Source organism: Vigna angularis, chromosome 8, assembly GCF_016808095.1.
Source record: "Vigna angularis cultivar LongXiaoDou No.4 chromosome 8, ASM1680809v1, whole genome shotgun sequence".
Classification (NCBI taxonomy): domain Eukaryota; kingdom Viridiplantae; phylum Streptophyta; class Magnoliopsida; order Fabales; family Fabaceae; genus Vigna; species Vigna angularis.
Window position 1 is genome coordinate 26,005,831 of NC_068977.1, and position 24,634 is coordinate 26,030,464.

General features: G+C 32.5%; 1 protein-coding gene across 1 annotated transcript; it reads left to right on the forward strand.

The window, feature by feature from the left end:
* Window positions 1-4,492: 4,492 nt before the first annotated feature.
* LOC108344268 (uncharacterized) lies at window positions 4,493-7,512 on the forward strand. The gene is made up of 11 exons (XM_052867302.1): window positions 4,493-4,780; window positions 4,864-5,070; window positions 5,151-5,399; window positions 5,493-5,841; window positions 5,910-6,223; window positions 6,304-6,524; window positions 6,607-6,768; window positions 6,846-6,950; window positions 7,019-7,094; window positions 7,186-7,281; window positions 7,365-7,512. Exons 1-11 carry the CDS (start codon window positions 4,508-4,510, stop codon window positions 7,458-7,460), a joined length of 2,148 nt encoding a protein of 715 aa, XP_052723262.1. The 5' UTR covers window positions 4,493-4,507; the 3' UTR covers window positions 7,461-7,512.
* Window positions 7,513-24,634: the final 17,122 nt, after the last annotated feature.

The window sequence follows — 24,634 nt, forward strand, 5'->3', positions numbered from 1 at the left end:
AGATTTTATTTATCACAAGGGTATCACTAGTAAAAAATCGGGTTTTTACAGCGCACATTATGCCGCGGTTCAACGAAAACCGCAGCATAATGGTGCGCGGTGGCAGTGTTGTAAATAAAACGAACCTATATGCCGCGGTTCTACTGGGAACCGCGGCATATACCCCAGTCAACCATTGCCTTTGACGCCACGTATGAATAAAAAATTTAATAACAGAGTATATGCCGCGGTTCTCTGCACAACCGCGGCATATACCCTGCCAATTTATTGCAGGTGCTGACTGGGTCAGAGAATTTCAGAAGTTACAGGGGGTATATGCCGCGGTTCCCCAGAGAACCGCGGCATATACCCCCTGTAACTTCTGAAATTCTCTGAAAGGCAGTTGGGGAGACAGTTGTGTTGAACACGTTTCAGGGGTATATGCCGCAGTTCTCTAGGGAACCGCGGCATATTCTCCTATATGAAATTAATTTAATGTTCATTTGAAATATTTCGATGTTTATGCCGCGGTTGCCCGCTGAACCGCGGCATATAGTTTGAATATAATTTCAAAAATGCCATTTCTGATAATTTTTTAAATTAGTATATGCCGCGGTTGGGGGTTAAACCGCGGCATATAACCCTTTTATACCGCGGTTAAGTAGTGAACCGCGGTAGATTCCCCCGTTCAGAGTTAAAAAACAAAACTTGGAACAGTGCATCGTCTTCCTCGCGCGTTCTCTCTGATTTCGCGTTTCTTCTTCCTCCGAACCACCCTTCATCTCAGATTTTGCGTTTTTAACCGTTTAAACTCAAAATTGTTCGGTCATTATTCGTTTTTGACTATAAAAACGAGTTTTAGCCGTTCAAAATCGTGATTTCCTGGCGTTTTTCACCCTCTCCGCCGCCGCCGCCGTTGTGTTGCGTTTTTCACCCTCTCCGCCGCCGTTCCTCTTCCAGGTATTTATGTCCATTTGCATTTTTAACGTGATTGCTTCATTAATTTTTGCATAATGCTATAGTTTTGGTAATGTATGAAGTTTCTATAGTTTTGGTATAATTTTTGCTTTAATTTTGATAGTGCATGAAATTGTTATAGTTTTGGTAATGTATGATATGATTTTTGCTATAGTTTTGGTAATGTGTGTTGTAGTTCTTGTATTATTTATAAACCTTAAAATATTATTTATGTAATATTTAGGAATATGGATCGAAATTGGATTAATTTACCACGTATTAGTGCTGAGTACGAGAGAGGTGTAGAGGAATTTATACAATTTGCGCAACGTAATGAGGGGAGAACTAATGATGAAGTGAAGTTTAGATGTCCTTGTGTGAACTGTTTGAATGAGAGAAAGTTGAACGCAACTCAAATTAGAGAACATCTTATATGTGATGGTTTTCTAAGATGCTATACAACATGGATCTGGCACGGCGAAGAAATGGATTTTCCCACTGACTCTCAAAGTGTAAATGTTACTGATTCCACCATGGAAGAAGATCGACCGGATGAAGACAAATTGGAGGACATGATCCGCGATGTTGGAGCAGAAAATTTTGCCAAAGCTCATGTGTATGAGACGATGTCGACTGATGCAGAAACACCTTTGTATGTCGGTTCAACTAAGTTCACACGTTTGTCAGCGGTGTTAAGGCTCATGAATTTGAAGGCGAGCAATGGATGGACTGATAAGAGTTTTACAGAACTGTTGACGTTGTTGAATGAAATGTTGCCAGATGGAAATACACTACCCACTCGTAATTATGATGCGAAGAAAATTCTTTGTCCAATGGGTATGGAGTATAAAAGGATACATGCTTGTCCCAATGACTGCATTTTGTATAGGAAAGAGTTTGAATTTTTGACAGAGTGTCCAAAATGTGGCTTATCACGATACAAGTCAAAAAACAATAGTGAAGATAATGGTCAGATAGAAAAAAATGGATCTGCTTTGAAAGTAGTTTGGTACCTTCCAATAGTGCCCAGACTTAAGCGTTTGTTTGCGAATCCCAAAGATGCTAAAAATCTTAGATGGCATGCAGATGAGAGAAAAATTGACGGGCTGCTTCGTCATCCAGCTGATTCAAAACAATGGAAAAATATTGATCGACAATTCCCCGAATTTGGTAAAGAGTGTAGAAATCTTAGGCTTGCTTTAGCCACTGATGGAATGAACCCATTTGGTAATCTGAGTACCAATCACAGTTGTTGGCCAGTTATATTGATAATTTACAACTTATCTCCTGCATTGTGCATGAAGAGGAAGTACATGATGTTGTCTATGATGATATCTGGTCCAAAGCAGCCTGGAAATGACATAGATGTTTATCTAAGCCCACTAGTTGAAGACTTGAAGGTTTTGTGGGTTGACGGGGTTGAAATATTTGATGCATTCGCTTCAGAGACTTTTATGATGCGTGCAATGTTATTTTGCACCATTAATGACTTTCCTGCTTATGGTAATTTGTCAGGATACAGTGTCAAGGGTCATAAAGCGTGTCCTATATGTGAAGAAAACACTGCAGCTCATCAATTGAAACATGGAAGAAAGACGGTGTATCTGCGTCATCGGAGATTTCTAAAACGTAATCATCCATATCGAAGGTTAAAAAAAGCATTCAATGGAGATCAAGAGAGGGACGAAGCACCAAATCCACTTACTGGCCTTGAAGTTCTTCAAAAAGTTAATAAAATACATCATGTATTTGGGAAAACATCGAAGAAGTCATCTGTAACGACCCCTTGGAAGAAGAAATCAATATTCTTTGATCTTCCATATTGGTCAAAGTTAGATGTTCGACATTGCATAGATGTGATGCATGTAGAAAAGAATGTGTGTGATAGCTTGATTGGTACATTACTCAACATTCAGGGAAAGACAAAAGATGGAGTGAATGCTCGTTTGGATTTGGTTGACATGAATATCCGAGAAGAGTTGGCACTGAAGGAGATTGGTAAACGTACTTATTTGCCCCCTGCATGTTACACAATGTCTAGACAAGAGAAGATAAGTTTTTGTGTATGTTTAAAGAGTATCAAAGTACCACAAGGATACTCTTCAAATATGAAGAGTTTAGTGTCAATGCAGGACTTAAAGCTTGTTGGCATGAAGTCTCACGATTGTCACGTCTTAATGCAACAGTTGTTACCGGTGGCTATTCGTGGAATTTTGCCCAAAAATGTTAGGCACACCATAAACAGGTTGTGTTCATTTTTCTCGTCAATATGTAGTAAAGCCATCGATCCTACAAAGTTAGATGAACTTCAAGGCGAGATTGTTATCATCTTGTGTCAACTAGAGATGTTTTTCCCTCCATCTTTTTTTGACATCATGGTACATTTACTTGTTCATTTGGTTAGAGAAATCAAGTTGTGCGGACCGGTATACTTAAGATGGATGTATCCTATTGAGCGTTATATGAAGATTTTGAAAGGGTACGTTAAAAATCCATATCATCCTGAAGGTTCGATGATTGAAAGGTATATTGCTGAAGAAAGTATCGAGTTTTGTTCAGATTACATGACATCAACGAATCCAATAGGAGTTCCTCGCACAGCATGGTTGAATAAATTTTCTACAAGTAAAAGCATCCGAGGTGTCAATGTGGTGACAAAAGATCGCGAAGAATTGTTGCAAGCGCATCTTTATATATTGAACAACACAGATGAGGTGATCCCTTTTTTGGAAGCACACAAAGCCATTGTTAAGAATAAAAATCCAAGACAATCAGAGAAATGGCAATTGATGGAGCATAACAAAACATTTATGTCTTGGTTCAAATCTGAAATTGACAAAGAGCCACATTCTTCTGAAACTTTATTGTGGCTTGCAAATGGTTTGAAGTTTGATGTCGTGTGTTGTACAGGTTATGAAGTCAATAATTGCACATTCTATACGAAGACTTTGGATGATAAAAGCACAGTACAAAATAGTGGAGTCAGTTTAGAAGCTGAGTCACTTCAATTTTCCACATCAAAAGATCAATCTCCTGTACTTGGATCAATGAGATATTATGGTATAATAGAAGAGATATGGGAGGTTGATTACACCAAGTTTTCCGTTCCATTGTTCAAGTGTAAGTGGTTTGACAATAAGAGTGGTGTGAAAATAGATGACTCGGGTATGACACTGGTTGATTTTCGCAAGGTGGGTTATCGAGACGAACCGTTTATCATGGTACATCAACCATCTCAAGTTTTTTTATGTCAAAGATCCTTCGTCTGACCATTGGTATGTTGCTCTTCAAGGCAAAAAACAAATTGAAGTTAACGAAGACAATCTAATTAATATTGATATTGCTGACAACCATTCATTTCAAACTACAACAAAGTTGGATGACCAATCTGTAGTTGACGATGATGTACATGCAATTCGGTCAGATCATGATGAGGGAATATACATATGATGAATCCATATCTTTATGTATGAATTTTCAATTTCTGTACTATTACATGTTTTGTTAATTTATATGATATTACATAAGTCTTGAAAGAAAATTTAATGTTGTTATTTATTTTGACAGATATATGGCTGATCATCCACATTCTTCAGGGGATGAGGCTCCCCCACCCAGATCCACTAGAGGACCCACTAGGATGAAACAACTATTAATCAGGAAAAATAGTGGTGAAAGAACTCCGGTGAATGTGAATGTCACCACGGGTGTGGCAACTGGCCCCCATGCAGATGACTTCCGATCATACCTTGGAGTAGTGGCACGTAATAAGATTAGCATTCTCATTCCATCTTTTGATCATGTGTCCGAGGGTGATCGGAACATTATTTGGCAAGATATATTGGTAAGTTAGTTAATAGCATTTGAATTATAATTTGTTTATATTGATAATTTTGTACTAATACAACTTTATTATGTTTTTTTCAGATGACATTTGACATTCCAAATGTCCCAACACTTAGAAATAAGTGTTTGTCAACTGTTGCAGAAAATTTCAGAAACTTTAAAAGCAAGTTGACATCAAGGTACATCTTTGGACACCTTAAACATAAAACTCCATGTAATGCATATAAGTCCATTGATGAGGAGACTTGGCGGGTTTTTAAAGAGAGTCGGATGTCAGAGGAATGGCAGGTTAGTGTAGTTCATATTATTCAATTCCTCATTAACAAATATATATCATATGAACTCATTAATTAATGTGTATGTGACAGGCAATTAGAAGCAAAGCACAAGGAACAAGTGCTAAGAACAAAAACCCCCACCTATTATCTCGTGGTGGGTATAGGAAGCTTGAGGAGAAAATCCTCAAGCAAAAGGCAGATGCTATACCACCATCTCAGAGTGGTAGCCCTCCTCAGCCTCCTTCTCCACCGTCTAGACATGAGAAATGGAAGTTGGCCCGTATGCGACCATCGGGCACCTACTCTTCCGACACTGCACGAGAGATTTCTGAAAAAATTGTAAGTTATCACTGTTCCTAAAATAATGAATATTGTCATTATACATACTACATTAAACTATTTAAAGAATAATGGTGTTTTGTAATGTTACAGGACGCCTTGGTTGAGCAGAGCTCCCAAGGCCAATTCACTCCAGAGGGTCGCCAGGATATTCTTGCTGCTGCAATTGGACGACCTGAGCACCCTGGACGTGTACGTGCTGCAGGTCCTGGAGTAGGCATTACGGATTATTTTGGGAGCTCTTCTCGTCAGCCTTCATATTCGTACAGCGATACACAAAGGATGACAGAAGAGATCACAAAAAAGGTCCGACAAGACCTTATGCAGGAGATCAGGGCCGAGGTGAGGGCTGAATTCCAGATGCTCTACCAGGAGCAGTTTCAGAGCATGCGCCCGATGCAGTCTCCTATAGAGGAACATGTGGTCCCTCCCCCTCCCACAGGTAAACTTAATAAACATTTATGTGCAATTATTTCTATCTCTTGTATAATCTAACATTTACTCTGACAGGGAGAAGCGGCAAAGGAAGTTGTTCCGCATCAGCCATCCCAGAGGATGACATGGACGATGGTAGTCCATGTCTGCTATACATTTTAGAAGAAGATGAGATGGTGCTGGTAGCTCGTGGAACAGAGTTTAGGTCAGCGACTGTATGTCATGGTATGCAACTATTAGAGGATGAGGTGAAGGTATCAGTGGATGAAATGATCATGCCAGATGCCTCGGTTCCACTGTCCACGGAAGAGATTTTCACTGTGGAACAAGCATATAAGTCGTTTATCACTTGGCCTAAATTTTTGGTTAAACCAGTTTCTGACCCCTCGGTATGAAATTCTTCTTTACACTTCTCAATTTTAAAGGTTTTTGATGTCAAAACTTATCTTATCTTTTCATGTAACAACAGACGCAGGAACAACAGAAGATTCCTCTATCTGAGGATGACCCTCTTTCTTCATTGCATCTACTTGCTGACATCCTTGATGATAAGCCTTTGGAGGTTCAGTATGATGCTAATGTATTTGGGCATGGCTCTGAGGTCCCAATATACCTTAATAGCCAAGATGTCCGTGAGCTTGCGTCGGGAACACAAGAGTTGAATATTTCAATTATTCAACTATGGACGATGTAAGTCTATGACCAATTATTTATATATAAAATTGATTTATATATCAAGTATCCTTATATCAAAGTTAATTTTTGATTTCAGGTATATGTCTGGGGTCACTAATAAGTTGGGGCGTTCTGATGATTATGGATTCATTGATCCCCAAGACATTCATGAATCAAATGATTTTGATCATATCAACACGAGAATGATAAGCAGTTTTCGAAGGGGCAAGAAAATATACTTTTTGCCTTATATATCCGGGTAAGTGAACTTTGTTAACATAATAATGTTCCATATGTGATTTTAATATTTAATAGTTACGTTATTATGAATTTCAGGCGCCATTGGCAACTTCTTGTTATGTCTGTGCAAGACAACTATGCTTTGTGGTTCTGCTCATTGCACAGGCCTCCTCCCACACAACTCAGACAAGCAATTGATTGGTAAGAACCTCAATGTTTGGACTTTCTTTGTTATATAACTGAATGCTAAAACATTTTTTTATATACAGTTCTATTCCAGCAAGTATGATGATGGACGGGAGATCAATTGTTAAGAGTAGAAAGATTGCTTGGATTTCTCTCAAGGTTTGACATATGCTAAAGTCATACTTTGTTATAATTGTTTTATAACAAATGTTATTCACTAACTATTATCAACTGTGATGATATATTGTAGTGTAACAGACAAAATGGGTCATATGAGTGTGGATACTATGTAATGTATTGGATGACCCATATTGTTCGTTCTCACATCACAAGAAGCTGGGAAACGGTAATATTTAACTTTAACAAATTTTGATTTTTTAACAAATGTTGAATTCATATACACTAATTAAAATGAATTGTCTTTTGCAGAGATTCAAGACTACTACACCAGTTCCTGAGAAGTCACTACTATTCATTAGGAACGCTGCTGCGAAGTATATAGTTAGATTATACAATAGCTCTTAGATTTAGATTTAAACAATGCATTTGATTAGATAGAATTTTCTTAGACTCTCTACTTTATTTTATGTTGAAATTGAATTTTTGTAAATGTTTTTATATGCAGGTCTGTTTTTGTGGTAGTGGATATCACAAAAACAGACCTGCTATTTTAAAAAACTGCAGGGGAATATGCCGCGGTTCTAACCACAACCGCGGCATATAGTGCTTCTTTTTTTTTAAAAAAAACGAGACATATGGCCGCGGTTTTGACACTAACCGCGGCATACTCGTCGGCCTATATGTCGCGGTTGAACCGCGGCATATAGTGCATTTTTTAATTTTTTTTTTAATTTTTTTTTTAAAAAAATGAATTTAGGCAGCGGTTCCCTAGACAACCGCGGCATATTCCTCAGCCTATATACCGCGGTTAGAACCGCGGCATAAAGTGTCTGACTTACTATCGCGGCTGAATATGCCGCGGTTCATGAACCGCGACGTATAGTGAAAATCAACCGCGGTAAAAGCCCCTCGCTGCACTAGTGGTAAGACCATCTTCGGTGTAATGGTTAAGACATTTGGTTTTTCAATAACTCTACTCAATTTGGTGTTTCTTCCTCAATAATTCTATAGATGTTCAATCTTCCTTCCTCGGTCTATACTAAGGTAAAATTGGACACTTGAAGACTTGTATTGATTTTGGGTATTTACAAGACTCAAGCCAAAAGTGAAATTTTCAAAGGCTTAGGAAGGAAAATCTATTATTGTAAATTTTTACTCTGATCATGAAATTAATTAAATCTTATGTTTTTCGTTGATTCATTCAGTTTAAACATATCCTACTTACCTATATATATATGTATATATATATATATATATATTATATATATATGTGTGTGTGTGTGTGTCTAATCGGTTTAACGTGCAATGCTAGTTATTAATTAATTCACTTAATTGGTATCTACACTTATAATATTAAGACCTATTCTAATATAATTTAGTACACTATCCAGCAGTACCTTATGTTTATAACTCCTAATCCTATCATGTATCCACACCATAAAAATTATAGATTCAATAAATCAATGACAAGTAATAGTTGAGACTGTATCAAACATGTTTATAGAATTGAAGTTCACTCAAAACAACCATGAATCGCTACACTAATACCATAAAACAATGACAAATAGTATTTGTTCATCATGTGAATTATGAAATCATCATCAGCCCTATACTAGACATAATGTATGTAAATTCCACATAAACTAATAACCAAAGATAATATCATGTGGAAATCAATAGCAAAAGATTGACTTCATTTACCTAATTAATTTATAATTCATTTCAATAAACAGTCAAACATATACTCATCGTAATGCCAAAGTAATTATTTTCAATTTGCTCATTCGATACACGTACTAGAAACTAGATGAGCTCACTCCCCAAAGCCCTTGCCAAGCTATGCATATTAGAGGTTTCACAGTTGGGTTGGGTGCGTGTCATTTCTCTGTTCACACAGAGAATTATTGTTATTATGATTCGTAATGAGTTCGTAGGATAAATCCACAACTCTTAGGTCGTCATAAGGACGAACCACTCTGATAGTTTCTTTGTTCACACAGAGAATAATTGTCAGTATGATTCATAATGAGTTCGTAGGATAAATCCACTTCTGACACCACTGATATACAGAACCAAGTTGATTCCTTAAACCTCGCTACACCAATGCTTACCCAAAGGTCCTCTTATTCTAGCCTTTGAACTCAACTCTTCTTATGAAATGTAAGATATCTGATCTCCTAATTTTGTTCTTGAAAACTTCTTCACACAAAACATTACTTCTAAACACCAACATCTTCACCCATCCTTTGAAACCTAAACTCTGGTCTTCTATCTCCTTATCTTCGAGACAAGAATTTGCCTCAAAGGCTTTAACCAATTCTAATGAAGGTATACAGGTCAAGTTGTCCTTGAATCTGCATCCCTCTACCACTATAGAGCACAGTACACTACCACAAAGGCAAGAAGAAGACAAAGATTTCTAAATACAACCACACTGGAACCACAACTCTATCTTTCCCCAAACCTTCATAATTAAGAAAGGAAAATCATCTCTAGTAAAAGTCATGAGTGTACACCCTCATCACTCCTATTAAGAGGTTTTCTGTTATCAAAACCTCTAGTTAGACACAATACTCTACTATCTAGACTTGGACAAAATGGTAAATTATACCATTTAGACTCAATTCTTCACAGAGAAGACACGACAAACCCACAACACACAGGTCATCCTAAGGACGAACTGCTCTGATACCATTAATGTAATACCCCAAAATCTCACACTTGATAATTCATAATTGATATATTGTAGCATTACATTTAAGGTAACATCCCTTAATCTTACGCTTGATAATTCATAGTTGATATATATATATATATATGTTTTAAACTCAGATTTCAACTATAAACTCATAAATATAACTCGAATTCTTCTAATTTATTCTTCTATCTCTTTCTTCATTGGCATCGAATCAGACGACATTCCTCCATCTGCTCTCGTATAACAAATTATACGATCATCGCACATACCCAAACACAAACAAGTAGGGTGAGCTAACATGCAACCAATCATTTATAAAGCATGCATATTTACTTTGATGCACTCAACAAACCTCATATAATAATTATGTCAGACACACTCATACCATCATACAACAATCGCATCATAGATACTCATCCATTACTTTGATACACTCAATAGACACTCATTCCACAATACCCAATAGACAGTTATCCCGACGATATATTGATGAGCGGTCAGAACAGGTTATGCACTTGTGATGCCTTCTACTTCCTCTTACAAATTCACTTCCAAAATATTCCATACCATCCACAAGGTTAGTCCTCAACATTATGACCAAAACCGGCACATAGACCATGACCTCCTGCACCTCTCACCACATAATTCATCCTTCTCTACTTGAGACTGGATGATTATTAGAGTATCAGGATAACCTCCAACTTCAGGACCCTTAACATCAACATATAAACACATACCATGGCATTAAAAAATCTCTCCGCGAGACTCACACCATGCTCACATTCCTCAACTCATATTATACCCTTACGAAATCTCTCCATAATACTTATATCATGTTCAGATGCATAAATTTAAATCCAATATAATAAATTACAATCATCACAAAGATCATACAAAATGAATATATCACAAAATAAATTAACAATACTAAAATATCACCATAAATGGTCACCGGAGAAGAATCAAATGTTTGACGAATCAAACTCACCATAAACGCCAGTACATATGACTAGTCACAACTTACTGGATTTGACCAGGGCTGCTCTATGATCAGGGATGTACCAACTCCGATTTTTAAGATTCTTCTATCCTACAATCACAATTATAATTCATAATTCCATATCTACCACAATAACATGAATTCATCAGAAATTTCCATTCCAACAAGATATATTGCACAATAATTTAATAGTACACAATTTGTTCAATAGGATTTAAGTTAAAAACTTGTCGAGTAGACTTCCAGGAAAGAGAGGTGCGTCACAATGGACAACTTAAGTACCAAGTCTTTCCTTAGCCAAAGTGTTCCTCAACTAGTTTTTAACAAATTTCTTATTTACAGATTCAAAACAACAACATATAATATTAACACAACAATTCAATACAACAAACACCTATGCTCTTTATTAACAATATTCACACAGAATTTCAAGACATGAATAATAATGAAACAATACTAAATCATAATATAAAAGCTTAGAAAGGTTAGCTCCCTTACCTCTATTCCAGACTTAATCTCTTGCTCAGAATTTGTTTCCCCGAAAATCCTCCAGAACCTCTACTCTTCTTGCAACTAAAAATTTCTTCCTAACTCTTTCTTCTCTATTTCTCAAGATTTCTCACTTGATTCTTCTTATCTTTGTGCAAAATAGCCTCCCCTCTCATGGCTATTTAAAGTTTAAAAATTTTACTATTCAACAATTTTTTAATATTATTTATTATTTTAATATTATTTTATTATATTAATATCTTAATCACCACTTAGATAATGGATTCCTCAATAATGCCTCAAAACATGGAGTGCTTTATCCACTAACAATATTTTATTTTTTTTATTTTTTTTTAACAAAAAGGTAGAAAATAGTTTGAACCCATGTTCTTGAAATCACCACAATTTTATACCAATTAAGTTACCAAAATTTCTTATTTAGCTTTCCACATTTTATTTTTACATAAACTTATTATATTTTCCATTCACAAAGAAATTTATTACTACTAGTATTAAAATTGTTACTATTAAGGTAAATATTGTTCATGGGTCTTACAGTTAGACTTGATATAATGGATTATCTCACTTGATAAGATTATCCTAAAGAATCTTTAGGAAAAGGTGAATTTCTTATTGAATAATTGATTTATCAATTAAGATAGATCAATTTAGGTAAAGATGAATTTCTTAATAGTATATCAATTTCATTACTACAACTTTCATTTTTTATTTTACTTTCACCCCAAAGCTATGAAATTAACAAAATTGATATCATTGACACCATAACTAATCCAAAAGCATGTTTTTAACTAAAATTGAGTATCAATCTACTTATTTGGTTAGGAATGAGATTCATCACATCAACCAATAACTCAAATTCTCACAACTTAACTCATACAAGTTACCAACCAGATTTTAGAGATCTACATAGTTAGACAAGTCTTAAATGACTCAAAAATAGCCTTCAAAGCCCAAATTCTTTTCTAAACCAACTCCTCTAACATTTCATTTGTTAAAACCCCAATTTAGCCTAAAGAACAATCCCATCTTATCCTTTTCATTACTACAATAATAACATCAATTCCTAACATATCATTACCTCCATTAAAACAACTTAAAAGATCAAACATGTAGCATTCAATACACATTCATGATAACACTGATTAAAATTTCAAATACACACATTTACATCAATTTCAACAAATCATACTACCACATCATGTGATTTTTCAGCAGGTTACTTCTCATAACTTCTTAACTATATTAAAATTTCCTAATTAAAGCACATCAATTCAGATTTAATAGATCTTCTTAAGCCTTATAAATAAACATATAGCTTCCCTTATATGTTGGAAATCAAACAACACTAAAAGATAAAAAAATCATTCCCTTTGATCATATAACTCTATCTGCGCATACATACCACAAAATCATGATCAGGGTACGGAGTTAGAACCATTGATCAACAAAGACTATACTTGAAGACTGAGAAGGCACATGCGACAGAAAAACTCACATGCATGAAAGGAAATGGCAACTCAAGAAAAGAGAAAAAACTAACTTACTCTTTTAAGAAAATTGATCAGAGGTAAAGGAAGACCTTGTTGACATTCCTAATGTTAAAAAGGATAATTCAAGAGTTAGGACTTGAAAAGATAAGAGAAAGCATACTCAGATAATGGTTTCTAGAAACATGGTATGTGTTTTATCTAATGAGATTTCTTAATAGAATTTTTATTTATATATTTTATTTATTAAAATAACATAGTCTTATTATCTAAAATATTTTATCAACTCTTAAGATTTTATTTTTTTGTTCTTATATTTCACATTTGAATTATTTTCTTTAGAATAATTTTTTTTATAATTTTCTAATTTTTTTTTAAAAAAGTTCTCAGACAAGAAAAAATCTAAAAATTCAAGAAAGAGAGGTCGAAATTTTTTTTTAACATAAATTAAATCACAATAAATAAATATATGATTCTTCTTATTTAAGTTGTCCATACCTTATTTTTCATAAAATTAATCAGAATCTGTATTAAACTTTTGAACAATTCTTATCTTAATATAAGTAATTAAACAATAAACTAAAAATTAATTTCCATTTTATTTTTCACAATCTTCTCAACTATCTGTAAATAAAAAAAAATTGAGTTAAGTTGATCTCTTGACTTCAAGTTTTAAAATAATAATAATAATAATAATAATAATAATTCATCCGACTTTTTTATACTCGCTAAGAAAATAAGAATATGTATTAAAATATCATAGTCTTATTATCTAAAATATTTTATCAACTCTTAAGATTTTTTTTCTCTATATTGCACATTTGAATTATTTTCTTTAGAATAATTTTTTTATAATTTTCTAAATTTTTTTTAAAAAAATGTTCTCAGACAAGAAGAAATCTAAAAATTCAAGAAAGAGAGGTCGAAATTTTTTTTTTAACATAAATGAAATCACAATAAATAAATATATGATTCTTCTTATTTAAGTTGTCCATACCTTATTTTTCATAAAATTCATCAGAAGAATTTGTATTAAACTTTTCAACAATTCTTATCTTAATATAATAATTAAACAATTAACTAAAAATTAATTTCCATTTTATTTTTCACAATCTTCTCAACTATTTGTAAATAAAAAAAATTGAGTTAAGTTGATCTTTGACTACTAGTTTTAAAATAATAATAATAATAATAATAATAATAATAATAATTCATCTGATTTTTTTATACTCACTAAGAAAATAAGAATATGTATTAAAATATCATAAAGAAGGACATTATAGACGGTCATAATCCTTCGGAAACATCCAGAAGCCGTTGGTAATAGGTTATTATTGACTGCTTAGCGACGACCAAATAACCGTCAGTAAATCCCTTGTCGCTAATCATTACCGACGATCTTTGCCCTTACCGAAGGGTAGTGGCCTTCGATAATTACCCAAGGGCAGAAGCCTGCGGTAATTATCTACAAAATGTATTTTTTTTAGTTGTTTTGGTTTAGTGTAATGTTGACGATCTACGCTTGAAAAATCTTAATTGCAAGTATACCAACAGGCATCAAGACCCCATTCGAAGCGCACAGGAGAAAGCCATGCAGTGTAATCTCAAACTGAAGTCTTGGACTCATCTTAACCAATCACAAAAGAAAAATAGTTAGCTTTAGAGATAGAACTCACATTTAATAAACAAGGGATTTAACTTGCAAGATTAGAGTTCCACGTAGGCTGCAGCGATCTCGTCCTCCGTCTTGAGGGGGCCATCGTCGAAGGAGGGAGGGGCGACAAATCCCTTCGGAGGCTCCGGGGGGTTGAAGTCATTGTCGAAGAAGGAGGTGTTGATGTTATCGGAGGGTTTGCATTTGGCGCAGAGGAGGGAGGGGTGGTGTTGGGGTTTGGTGAAGAGGAGAAAGACGGTGTGCGGCGACGAAGGGAGGAGAGAGAAGCGGGAAGTGCGAAAAAATGGCCACCATTAATCGAGAGAATGGGATTAGGGTCGAGAAGCTTTCACAATACTGAATTTGGGAGAATGGGATAGCGAAATCCCAAATTCTAATTTCACTAAACTGAACTTACCGAAGGGCGCATTCCTTCGATACTGTCGTTGTCCAATTACCTAAAGACAAAAGCCTTCGATAATCAGTAACTCAAATGACCGTCGATAAATCCTTTCGCTAAAAAACTTTACCGAAAAACGAAAAGTCGTCGGTATTAATCCTTGGGTAATAAATAGATTTCTTGTAAATATGATATATTAAAATGAAAATTAAATTTCATAATTAAGTGGCATAGCTAAGTGTTGGGTCTTAAAATTAAATCTATGCTCCTGTATTGGAATGTTGAATTATAGATTTTCTAGACTTTAAGTAAGAGTATATTAAAAAGATGTTGTTATTTAAAGGTAATTAAATATTATATGTTAAAAATATTATATAATAAATTATTATATTATAATATCTTGAAAATATTAGATAATTAATTATTATATATTATAATCTTTTAAAAATTCTCCATATATACGTGTGTGTGTGTGTATGTATATAATATATCATTTTTTTTCTGCATTTACCATTACTTGTTCCTTTCTTTCAAAATATTCTTATTTCATGTTGTTAGAATCAAGGATCATGTCTATGTGAAGCTGATTTAGTGCCTCTTTCGAGTGATATTTTCTAGAAATATATAATTAAAAATAAAGATGGAAAAATTTATGTTTTTGTAATTTTATTATTAAAGGAATAGTAATTATGAAAATTCAATTATTTTAGTAATGAATTCAGTGAAATCAATTATTTCATAAAAGTCTATTAGTTGTGTCACCATCTAAGTTGAAAAATTTAATATTGCTCGCAGAAAAGAAAAATATAAGTTATAATATTTTGGTTGAATAATATTAAGGTCCGTAAAATACAATAATAACTCAGACTTTAAAACCGATGAAAAGATAAATAATACTAAAAATACATTAGCAACTACACGTTGTATCCACGTAAATTATAAAAATCTTAAACTAAATTCAATTTGATATTAATGAATGTAAAAGGAACGCGTTTCTGTTTGTATTTGAGGTACGCAAAGTGACTTAATATTAAAAGTAATAGATATGGGTTGAAAGAATGAAAGATGACACGTATAATACCAAATAATACACGTAAATTGGATCTGAGATAAAAGAACATTTTCTAAGAGATAATATTTCTTGGAACATAGTGGAGTTAGAAGCCAACATTTTCTCCTTAGAACATATCACACGCCAAATAAACAAACATACAATAATTATTTTAGTACAAAATTATTTTAATATATATTTCTATTATGATATGAAGATTAGCGTGCACTAAATCTTGGATGTTCGGATATCTTTCTTCGTTATCATTTGTCTTTAAATTTTGTTTGATCTAATTGAGACATTATTTTAAAAAAATAATCTGATGTAAAAAATTAGAAATTAATTAATTATTTTAGTAGTTAATACATAATAAATATAATTATTTATCTTTTTATTTTGTATTTAAAAATTTAGAGATGACTTTTGACTTATTAACAATCTAATCAAGATCCAATTGATATTAATATATTTTGTCATAAGTTAATCATCGTATCTAATAGATTTTTAGAGTAATCATTCAATTTATAATTACAAATGTTTGACTTCGAAAATGATTATTCTTGTAATATTTTTTTATTGTATTAACCGTATGATTCTCGGTTAATCAAACAGTTATACAATACACTATATATATAATAATAATTTTGAAAATATAGAAGAAATAAAATATTAATGTTTGATATTATTAAATTATGAAATTTTAAACCACCTAATATCCTGAAGCAGTAATATTTGTCAACGATTTTGCTATCAATCTAGTGGAGCAATTAAAAGCTATTAAGTTGTCACATCATCCTTTCATCATCATAGAGTGATATTTCATGAAAAAAAATTAAAAAATAAAAACTGAAAACATAATTACTTAAAAATATACATGGATGGAGAAATTATTATGCAACGGGACCGCCAGATATAAACTTAAAGACGTAAACTAAAATATCAAGGGGCAAAATGGTCAAAAGACAAATTACTATACTGCTTATTCACTCTTCGATCTGAAAAAAAAATTTATCTTTCATTCGATATGTTATTTTTTTTTCATATACTCTATTGAAAAATTCAAGTGAGTTTTAAACAATTTGTGACTATTCGTGAATTTTTTTGAAAAAATATTTTATAAAGTGTTAAAATAAAATTGAGTATAAATTTTAAAAAAATATAAAATATAATATAAATTAAGTTAAACTAAATTAAATTTTAATTATAATTAAATTAAATTTAATAAAATATAATATAAATTTTAATTTTAATTAAATATAATTTAATAGAATATAGATTAAATTTTAATTTTAATTCTTTTAAAATAACAAACACTCGGATACGAATAAATATTAAAATATCTATTATCTATACTATTCATTCTCATAGACACATATATTTTTAACATTCTTAATCATTAATATGTACAAGAATCCCACTAAAACAATATATTAATTTCATAAATAGATCTTAATATTGATATCTTATGTTGTTAAAGTATTACATGAGAGCAATATGATATTAAGATTAAAAATAAATGAGTATGGTTAATAAGTCTATATAATACGTTGGTAAATATCTTATTCATTTTATTTACTCAAGTTAAGTAAAAAATAACTTCTTCATTTTATACAGAGCTATGTATAGAAATGACAAAAAGAACATTCATACTTACAAATATTTGTAAATAAGATTTGTGATAAATATTAAATAAATATTTTTATCCATTTGTTAATGAATGAGTACGATATATAGTATTCAGATATCCACTGCTTGCTGATAATTATTAATAAATTTGATTTCTTCTTTTAAATTTAAGTGATCAAAATAAAAAATATTAGTAAAGAAAATATATTAATAATGTAATAATCATTTAAAAATATTAGTTTTACTTTTTTATTTAAATATACGAAGTTGAAGTTATTTTGTAAAATTTAATTTTTAAAATTTATATTTCGATGTAATTCATTCAATTAGTTTTTTTAAAAAGATCAAATTTATTTATATTGATATTTATTGAATAATTTCATTTGATTTTTACTCAAACAATATTTTTATTTGAATTTATATTTTCAAGATTTGTTGTTAAATAATTTTATTTAATATATATATATATATATATATTCCTAAATATCAATGGTTATTGCATGTATTTTTTTATATCCAACAACGAAAATGAGTTTTTTATAGATAAAATGGATAACCGACAAAAACTAGCTATACTTGATCCGATGCATTATCATCTATATGTATACCACCTATTCGCACTACATAATTTTTTCTTCTTGAAATTCACTAATCAATCTCTCTATCACAACAATCACACATCATTTCCTTTTCATTGATGTGTTTGGAATCTCCCACTTTCCATAGCCACCACCTTAATGTCTTATTACATTATAAGACATTTTAATCTATTAGGTTCTATCATATTATCTTAGCATCATCACATCTCGTGTTATCTTGTTTTAGTAGAAGTACTTTGGTTGAATCCTCACTCTCCCAGGTATTATGCATAAACCCTAACTCCAATTTCACACAAAACTTCTTTTTTTCCTTCGTTCATAATGAAGTTTTATACAAAAACATGTTCACAATACCATATTACCGGATACTTGATTGATAGGTAATTATCTATAAATCTAATGAATCAGTGATTATCTTCTGATGATCCTCTGTAAATAATATATTCGTAAGTAAATCTATAGGTAGTATTATCTACGAAAAATTTATTTATGGTTTTTGATAGTAAATAATTTTATTTTTTTAGGGTAAAAAGGTTTCTTAATTACTTAAACCTCGTAGATAGCACGACTAAATCTCTTTAGTAGGTGAAGCTTCAGCATCAATTGCAATTGAGTAGGGTAACCATCTTGTGCCTGGTCTTCTTGTATATACATATGTATAGTATGTTCATATTTGGTAGTATATAAAAGGGATGTTGTTAGGATTTTAACTAATTTGAGTGATTGTAAAAGCTTATCATCATTTGTACTAGCTATAGTAAAAGCATTAACTGTTCAAAAAAATGGTACGGTGACATTTTTATAATTATTGTAAACGTATATGTCTCGGTTAAAAAAGAACCGATATGTAAAACTAGCGCGGTGACATTTCTATAATTATCACAAATGTATATGCCTCAGTTCAAAAAGAATCAATGCCTAAAACTAGCCCGGTGACATTTTTGTAATTATCACAAACGTCTATTACCTCGGTTGTTTAGAGAACCGAGACATAAAATAATTGAATTTTTCTTTTTTATATTTTTTAGAGGGCTTAGGTAGCTGTTCTTTATAGAACCGAGACCATAAATCCTTATTACTTCGGTTAAAAAAATAACCGAGGTAATAACATGTGTTTAGGGTTAAATTTCGCGAACAGAGAAATTTTTAGACAGAAGCTTTTTTGTGCATGGTGCGCGATACTGCTTTCTGGTCTTCCATTTTCACGGCCATCATCTTCAAGTTTTCTTTCCTTTTTTTTAGTTTACGTTGATTAAGTGCTTAGGTATGATTTTATTTCGTTTTGACCAATTGATTTTTTGCACAAATGTTCTTTAGCTCTTCGAATATATACTTTGGGATATTCATTTCAGTCCGTTTTAGCCTCAAACTCATATTCAAGGTTAGTTTCGTTTTAGATTTTTCATGTTCTCGTTTGGTTGATTGTTCTTCATACATCACACACATCAAAACATAGGTATAGGTAAAACGAAGAGTATGTTCAAACGAACTCGAAATGAAATGAAAATTTGTATGAAGAACCAAAAAATCTTGAAAACCCCTCACAAAAATTTTCAACTCAAAATTCAAAGTGTAACTATTTTAAATATTTTTCAAAGTTTGAAAAAAAACAAAAAAATTCTCGATAAATAGAAAACAATGTTTTCTGTGTTTGTTTGTGTTTGTGGGATTCTGTCATATGGTTTATGTGATACAGAAACAATAATTTTTCTTTTAAAAAAATATACTTTAGATTGTGATTTTAGTAAAAGCTGAGGTAAAAAAAGGTTTATTGTCTGGGTTCTTATCCAACCGAGGTAATAGATCTTTTAATTAATTAATTTTACGGGTCTACGACCTCGGTTCAAACTAGAACCAAGGTAATAGACCCAAGTTTTTTTTTATTCTTTTAATCATTTTACTGTTTTAGATTTTTTGAACCGAGACAAAAAGTCTTGATTTTTTATCTCGTTTATATCTTAGTTGTAAAACTGCTATTATAAACCCAAAACAATCAAGACAATATCGTTGCATCAGTGTTTACAATAACTAATCAGTGTTTACAATAACTAATCTACTTTGTATGGGTATTTCTTTTTGCGTAGAACGTTCTACATAAAATTTATCCACGTAACAATTTTTGGAGTCTACATTTTATTAAATTCAAGTAGCATAAAAAATGTGCACTTTTCATGGAAAAAAAATCATAAGCGTAAAGCACATAAAATCTAAGAAAACTAACGTATTGTTTTTAAAATTACTGTTCCATTGTTTATAATTAAAAATTTAGAAAACGAAAATTCATATTTAGAATATTTTTTCATTCCCACATTAAGCATCAATGTATCGAAATAAAAGCTATATTGCCTTATGAATAATTTAGGGTTAAATATGTTTTTAGTCCCTAAACTATGGGCCATTTCTGGTTTTCGTCCCTGTCAGAGAGCGGCTGCAGCGGAATGGTTAGCGTGGAATAACAAACCAAGAGGGTTTTTAATACAAACGTGTGCCTTTTAATTTCTACTCAAATAAACTTACTTAGCAATTAATAAAGACAAATAAAGCAAGAGTAAGGTTGAGAGAAAATTGCACAGATGATTTTATCCTGGTTCGGATCTTACCAATCCTACGTCCAGTCGCTTATCTCAAAACAAGATAAACAATTCACTAATCACAAAACAATTACAAACTACAATCACAAAGATACAATTTGTAAGAGTTTAGAAAACACCTCTCTTGATACCACAAGAGATGAAACTACACCTCCTTTGAGTCTTCACAAAGGATGAACACCTCCTCCGAATACTTCACGAAGGATGATTCTCTTCCGAACACCTCCTTAGACACACCAAGGATGAACCGGTTATTTCCTCTGTCACCGTAGCAGCACTTCACCAGCTCCACAGACAAGAGTTTCACAAGCCGAACAAGAACACACAAGTCTCAAGAATTTCTGAGTATTTTGAGCACAAGAGAAGAGTTTCTGTGTCTCTAGTTGTTCTTCTTGAGAGGAAATGAGAGTCTATTTATAGACTCATCCAAAGACTCTTCCATTTTTCGTTTTCAGCCTTCCTTACTGTGTTAATCGATTAGCTACAGTGGTTAATCGATTAACACTCCAACGGATAGTCCAACGGCTCTAAAAACGGCTAGTTTTTCAAACGGTTACTGTGTTAATCGATTAACACCCTCTGTTAATCGATTAGCTACAGTGTTTTGCTACAGTACATTGCTACAGTACATTGCTACAGTAATGTGCTACAGTATTTTGCTACAGTAATTTTACAAAACACTTTCTTTTTCTAATCTAAGTCCTATACACATTTCTAAGAGTATTACAAAAGCTTTCCATAGCAATACAAGTCTTCATAACATCTTGAATCTTGATTTCTTCTTGACTTGATTTGGACATCATCAAAACTTCATTTTCATCATTTTGCTAACAATCTCCCCCTTTTTGATGATGATCAAAAACTCCTTGATTTAAAGCTTTTGGTAATAATCTGTATTTAAAACACAACTTATGGAAGAAAGAGTGCATTAGTGAATAAGCACAAATAGCACAAATAGGCAAATAAGCTTTAAACATTTTCTCCCCCTTTTTGATCATAATTAAAAAGTTGTGTTTGATGTTCTCCCCATAAGATAATACTCCCCCTTAATAAAAGCATGTATGCATATGAGCTAAAAATATTTCAAATTTAAAGATTCATTCAAACATGCACAATAGGATATTTAAAGCAAATATTTTTAGGAGAAAGAGCTTATAAAACATTGTTGAGATCTTCATCTTGAGGGTTGTCATCATTCTTTGCTTCATTTGTTGTCTTCTACAAATCTTCATCATTGCCTGCATGTAATTCAACTGACTCAAGAGGTTTTGCCTCAAGGTCTACAATTTCATCAAAGACAACATGCACACATTCTTCTATTTCAAATGTTTTCCGTTTGAAAAATAGTTCCATCTACCTTGGAATAAAAATTTCTTAATTCTTCTTTTTAAATATTTAGAACAAGATAATTTTTTTTTTAAAAGTTTTCTTAAATATTGTTTTTAAAAAAATTCTAAATTTTAAACAATAAGTACCCAACTATTTTGTATGGGTCCTTTGGGTTAGTTTGAAAATTTGAAATCATTTTACAACCCAAATATATCTACCACTTGGAACACCATAATGCTTAATTTTACATTTGTTAGATGTATGACCCTTTTTCATACAATAAAAGCATGATACAACATTTGTGTTCCTATAAGTTGTTCCTTTTTCTACCCAATTTCTACGGGTTCTATGATTGTGTTTATTTTTAATTCTAGGAACATACTTATTTTTAACAACCTTATTTTCATTATTTTTACTACATTCTCCTAAGGTTGTTTCATCTAGTAGTTTCTTATGATTAACACAAGATGCACATTTATCACTACTAGTAAATTTACCCTTTTCAAAACATAAAACTTTATTTTTCAATTCTTTATTTTCTTCAAAAATATTTTCAAAATTTAATTTTAAATTCTTATTTTCTTCAAGAATATTTTCAAAGTCTGATTTCAAATTTTTATTTTCTTCAAAAATATTTTCAAAATTTAACTTTAAATTTTTGAAATCCTTTTTCAATTTTTGATGGGCTTTATCTAATTTTTCAGATTCTACTATTAAAGCAGCATAAATTTCATGCAATTCATTTTCACTAATTTGACTAGAATTATCAGAATCGCTAGATGTACTTACTTGGCTTCCAGCGTCGTCGTTCACCACTAAACAGATGTTTGCTTCTTCATCAGAATCACCCATACTTGATGTTGTGCTTGATGAAGAGCTTGAATTATTCTCTTCCATGATCAAAGTGTTCGTTTTAGCACACCCAATTTCATCTCCGCCTTCATGAGTTACTCTTAAAGTTTCCCACATTTCTTTAGCGCTTTTGCAGACAGAGACCCTGTAGAACTCATCAACAGTCAATGCTGATGCAATGATATTCCGGGCTTTTACATCATTCTGAGATCTTCTCTTTTCTTCAATGGTCCATTGATCATGGGGCTTTGGTTCCTGCATATTGTTAGTTGGAACAAAAGGACCAAATGCAACAGCATCCCAAATATCTATATCAATAGATTCCATAAAAATTTTCATTCTGACCTTCCAAAATGCGTAATTTTCACCTGTGAATAGTGGTGGTCTATTGATTGATGCACCCTCTGCAAAGGTTTGATGTGATCCTGCCATTTGAATGACTATCAAAGCAAGCTCTGATACCAATTGTCAGAGAGCGGCTGCAGCGGAATGGTTAGCGTGGAATAACAAACCAAGAGGGTTTTTAATACAAACGTGTGCCTTTTAATTTCTACTCAAATAAACTTACTTAGCAATTAATAAAGACAAATAAAGCAAGAGTAAGGTTGAGAGAAAATTGCACAGATGATTTTATCCTGGTTCGGATCTTACCAATCCTACGTCCAGTCGCTTATCTCAAAACAAGATAAACAATTCACTAATCACAAAACAATTACAAACTACAATCACAAAGATACAATTTGTAAGAGTTTAGAAAACACCTCTCTTGATACCACAAGAGATGAAACTACACCTCCTTTGAGTCTTCACAAAGGATGAACACCTCCTCCGAATACTTCACGAAGGATGATTCTCTTCCGAACACCTCCTTAGACACACCAAGGATGAACCGGCTATTTCCTCTGTCACCGTAGCAGCACTTCACCAGCTCCACAGACAAGAGTTTCACAAGCCGAACAAGAACACACAAGTCTCAAGAATTTCTGAGTATTTTGAGCACAAGGGAAGAGTTTCTGTGTCTCTAGTTGTTCTTCTTGAGAGGAAATGAGAGTCTATTTATAGACTCATCCAAAGACTCTTCCATTTTTCGTTTTCAGCCTTTCTTACTGTGTTAATCGATTAGCTACAGTGGTTAATCGATTAACACTCCAACGGATAGTCCAACGGCTCTAAAAACGGCTAGTTTTTCAAACGGTCACTGTGTTAATCGATTAACACCCTCTGTTAATCGATTAACGTTAATCGATTAACAGCCCCTGTTAATCGATTAGCTACAGTGTTTTGCTACAGTACATTGCTACAGTACATTGCTACAGTATTTTGCTACAGTAATTTTACAAAACACTTTCTTTTTCTAATCTAAGTCCTATACACATTTCTAAGAGTATTACAAAAGCTTTCCATAGCAATACAAGTCTTCATAACATCTTGAATCTTGATTTCTTCTTGACTTGATTTGGACATCATCAAAACTTCATTTTCATCATTTTGCTAACAGTCCCTCTTCCAAAGTAAGGTACACTTTAGTCCTCATCCTTTTCGAAACTTTGGTTTGAGTCCTCCAAAACTAACACCGTCAAAAATATGCTGATGTGTCTAACGTCTCTTTCCACGTGTAATTGATTTTTTGTTGACGTGTGTTAAGTCATCTGGGGATGTCAGAGAAGGACTTAGGTTGGGATTTTCACCTCCGGAAGCTCTCTGTCAGTGGCAGAGACTCTAACACCGCCAACGATCCCGCTTCTGATCCTTCCCTTCTTCCTTCCGTAACTCTTCAAATTC

Excerpts from the sequence above, each read along its gene's own strand:
- LOC108344268 (XM_052867302.1), top strand. The coding sequence starts at position 4,508 with ATGGCTGATCATCCACATTCTTCAGGGGATGAGGCTCCCCCACCCAGA. Across the intron at positions 5,400-5,492 it reads GAGAGATTTCTGAAAAAATT|GACGCCTTGGTTGAGCAGAG; the intron begins GTAAGTTATCAC and ends GTAATGTTACAG. Across the intron at positions 6,769-6,845 it reads TTTTTGCCTTATATATCCGG|GCGCCATTGGCAACTTCTTG; the intron begins GTAAGTGAACTT and ends TATGAATTTCAG.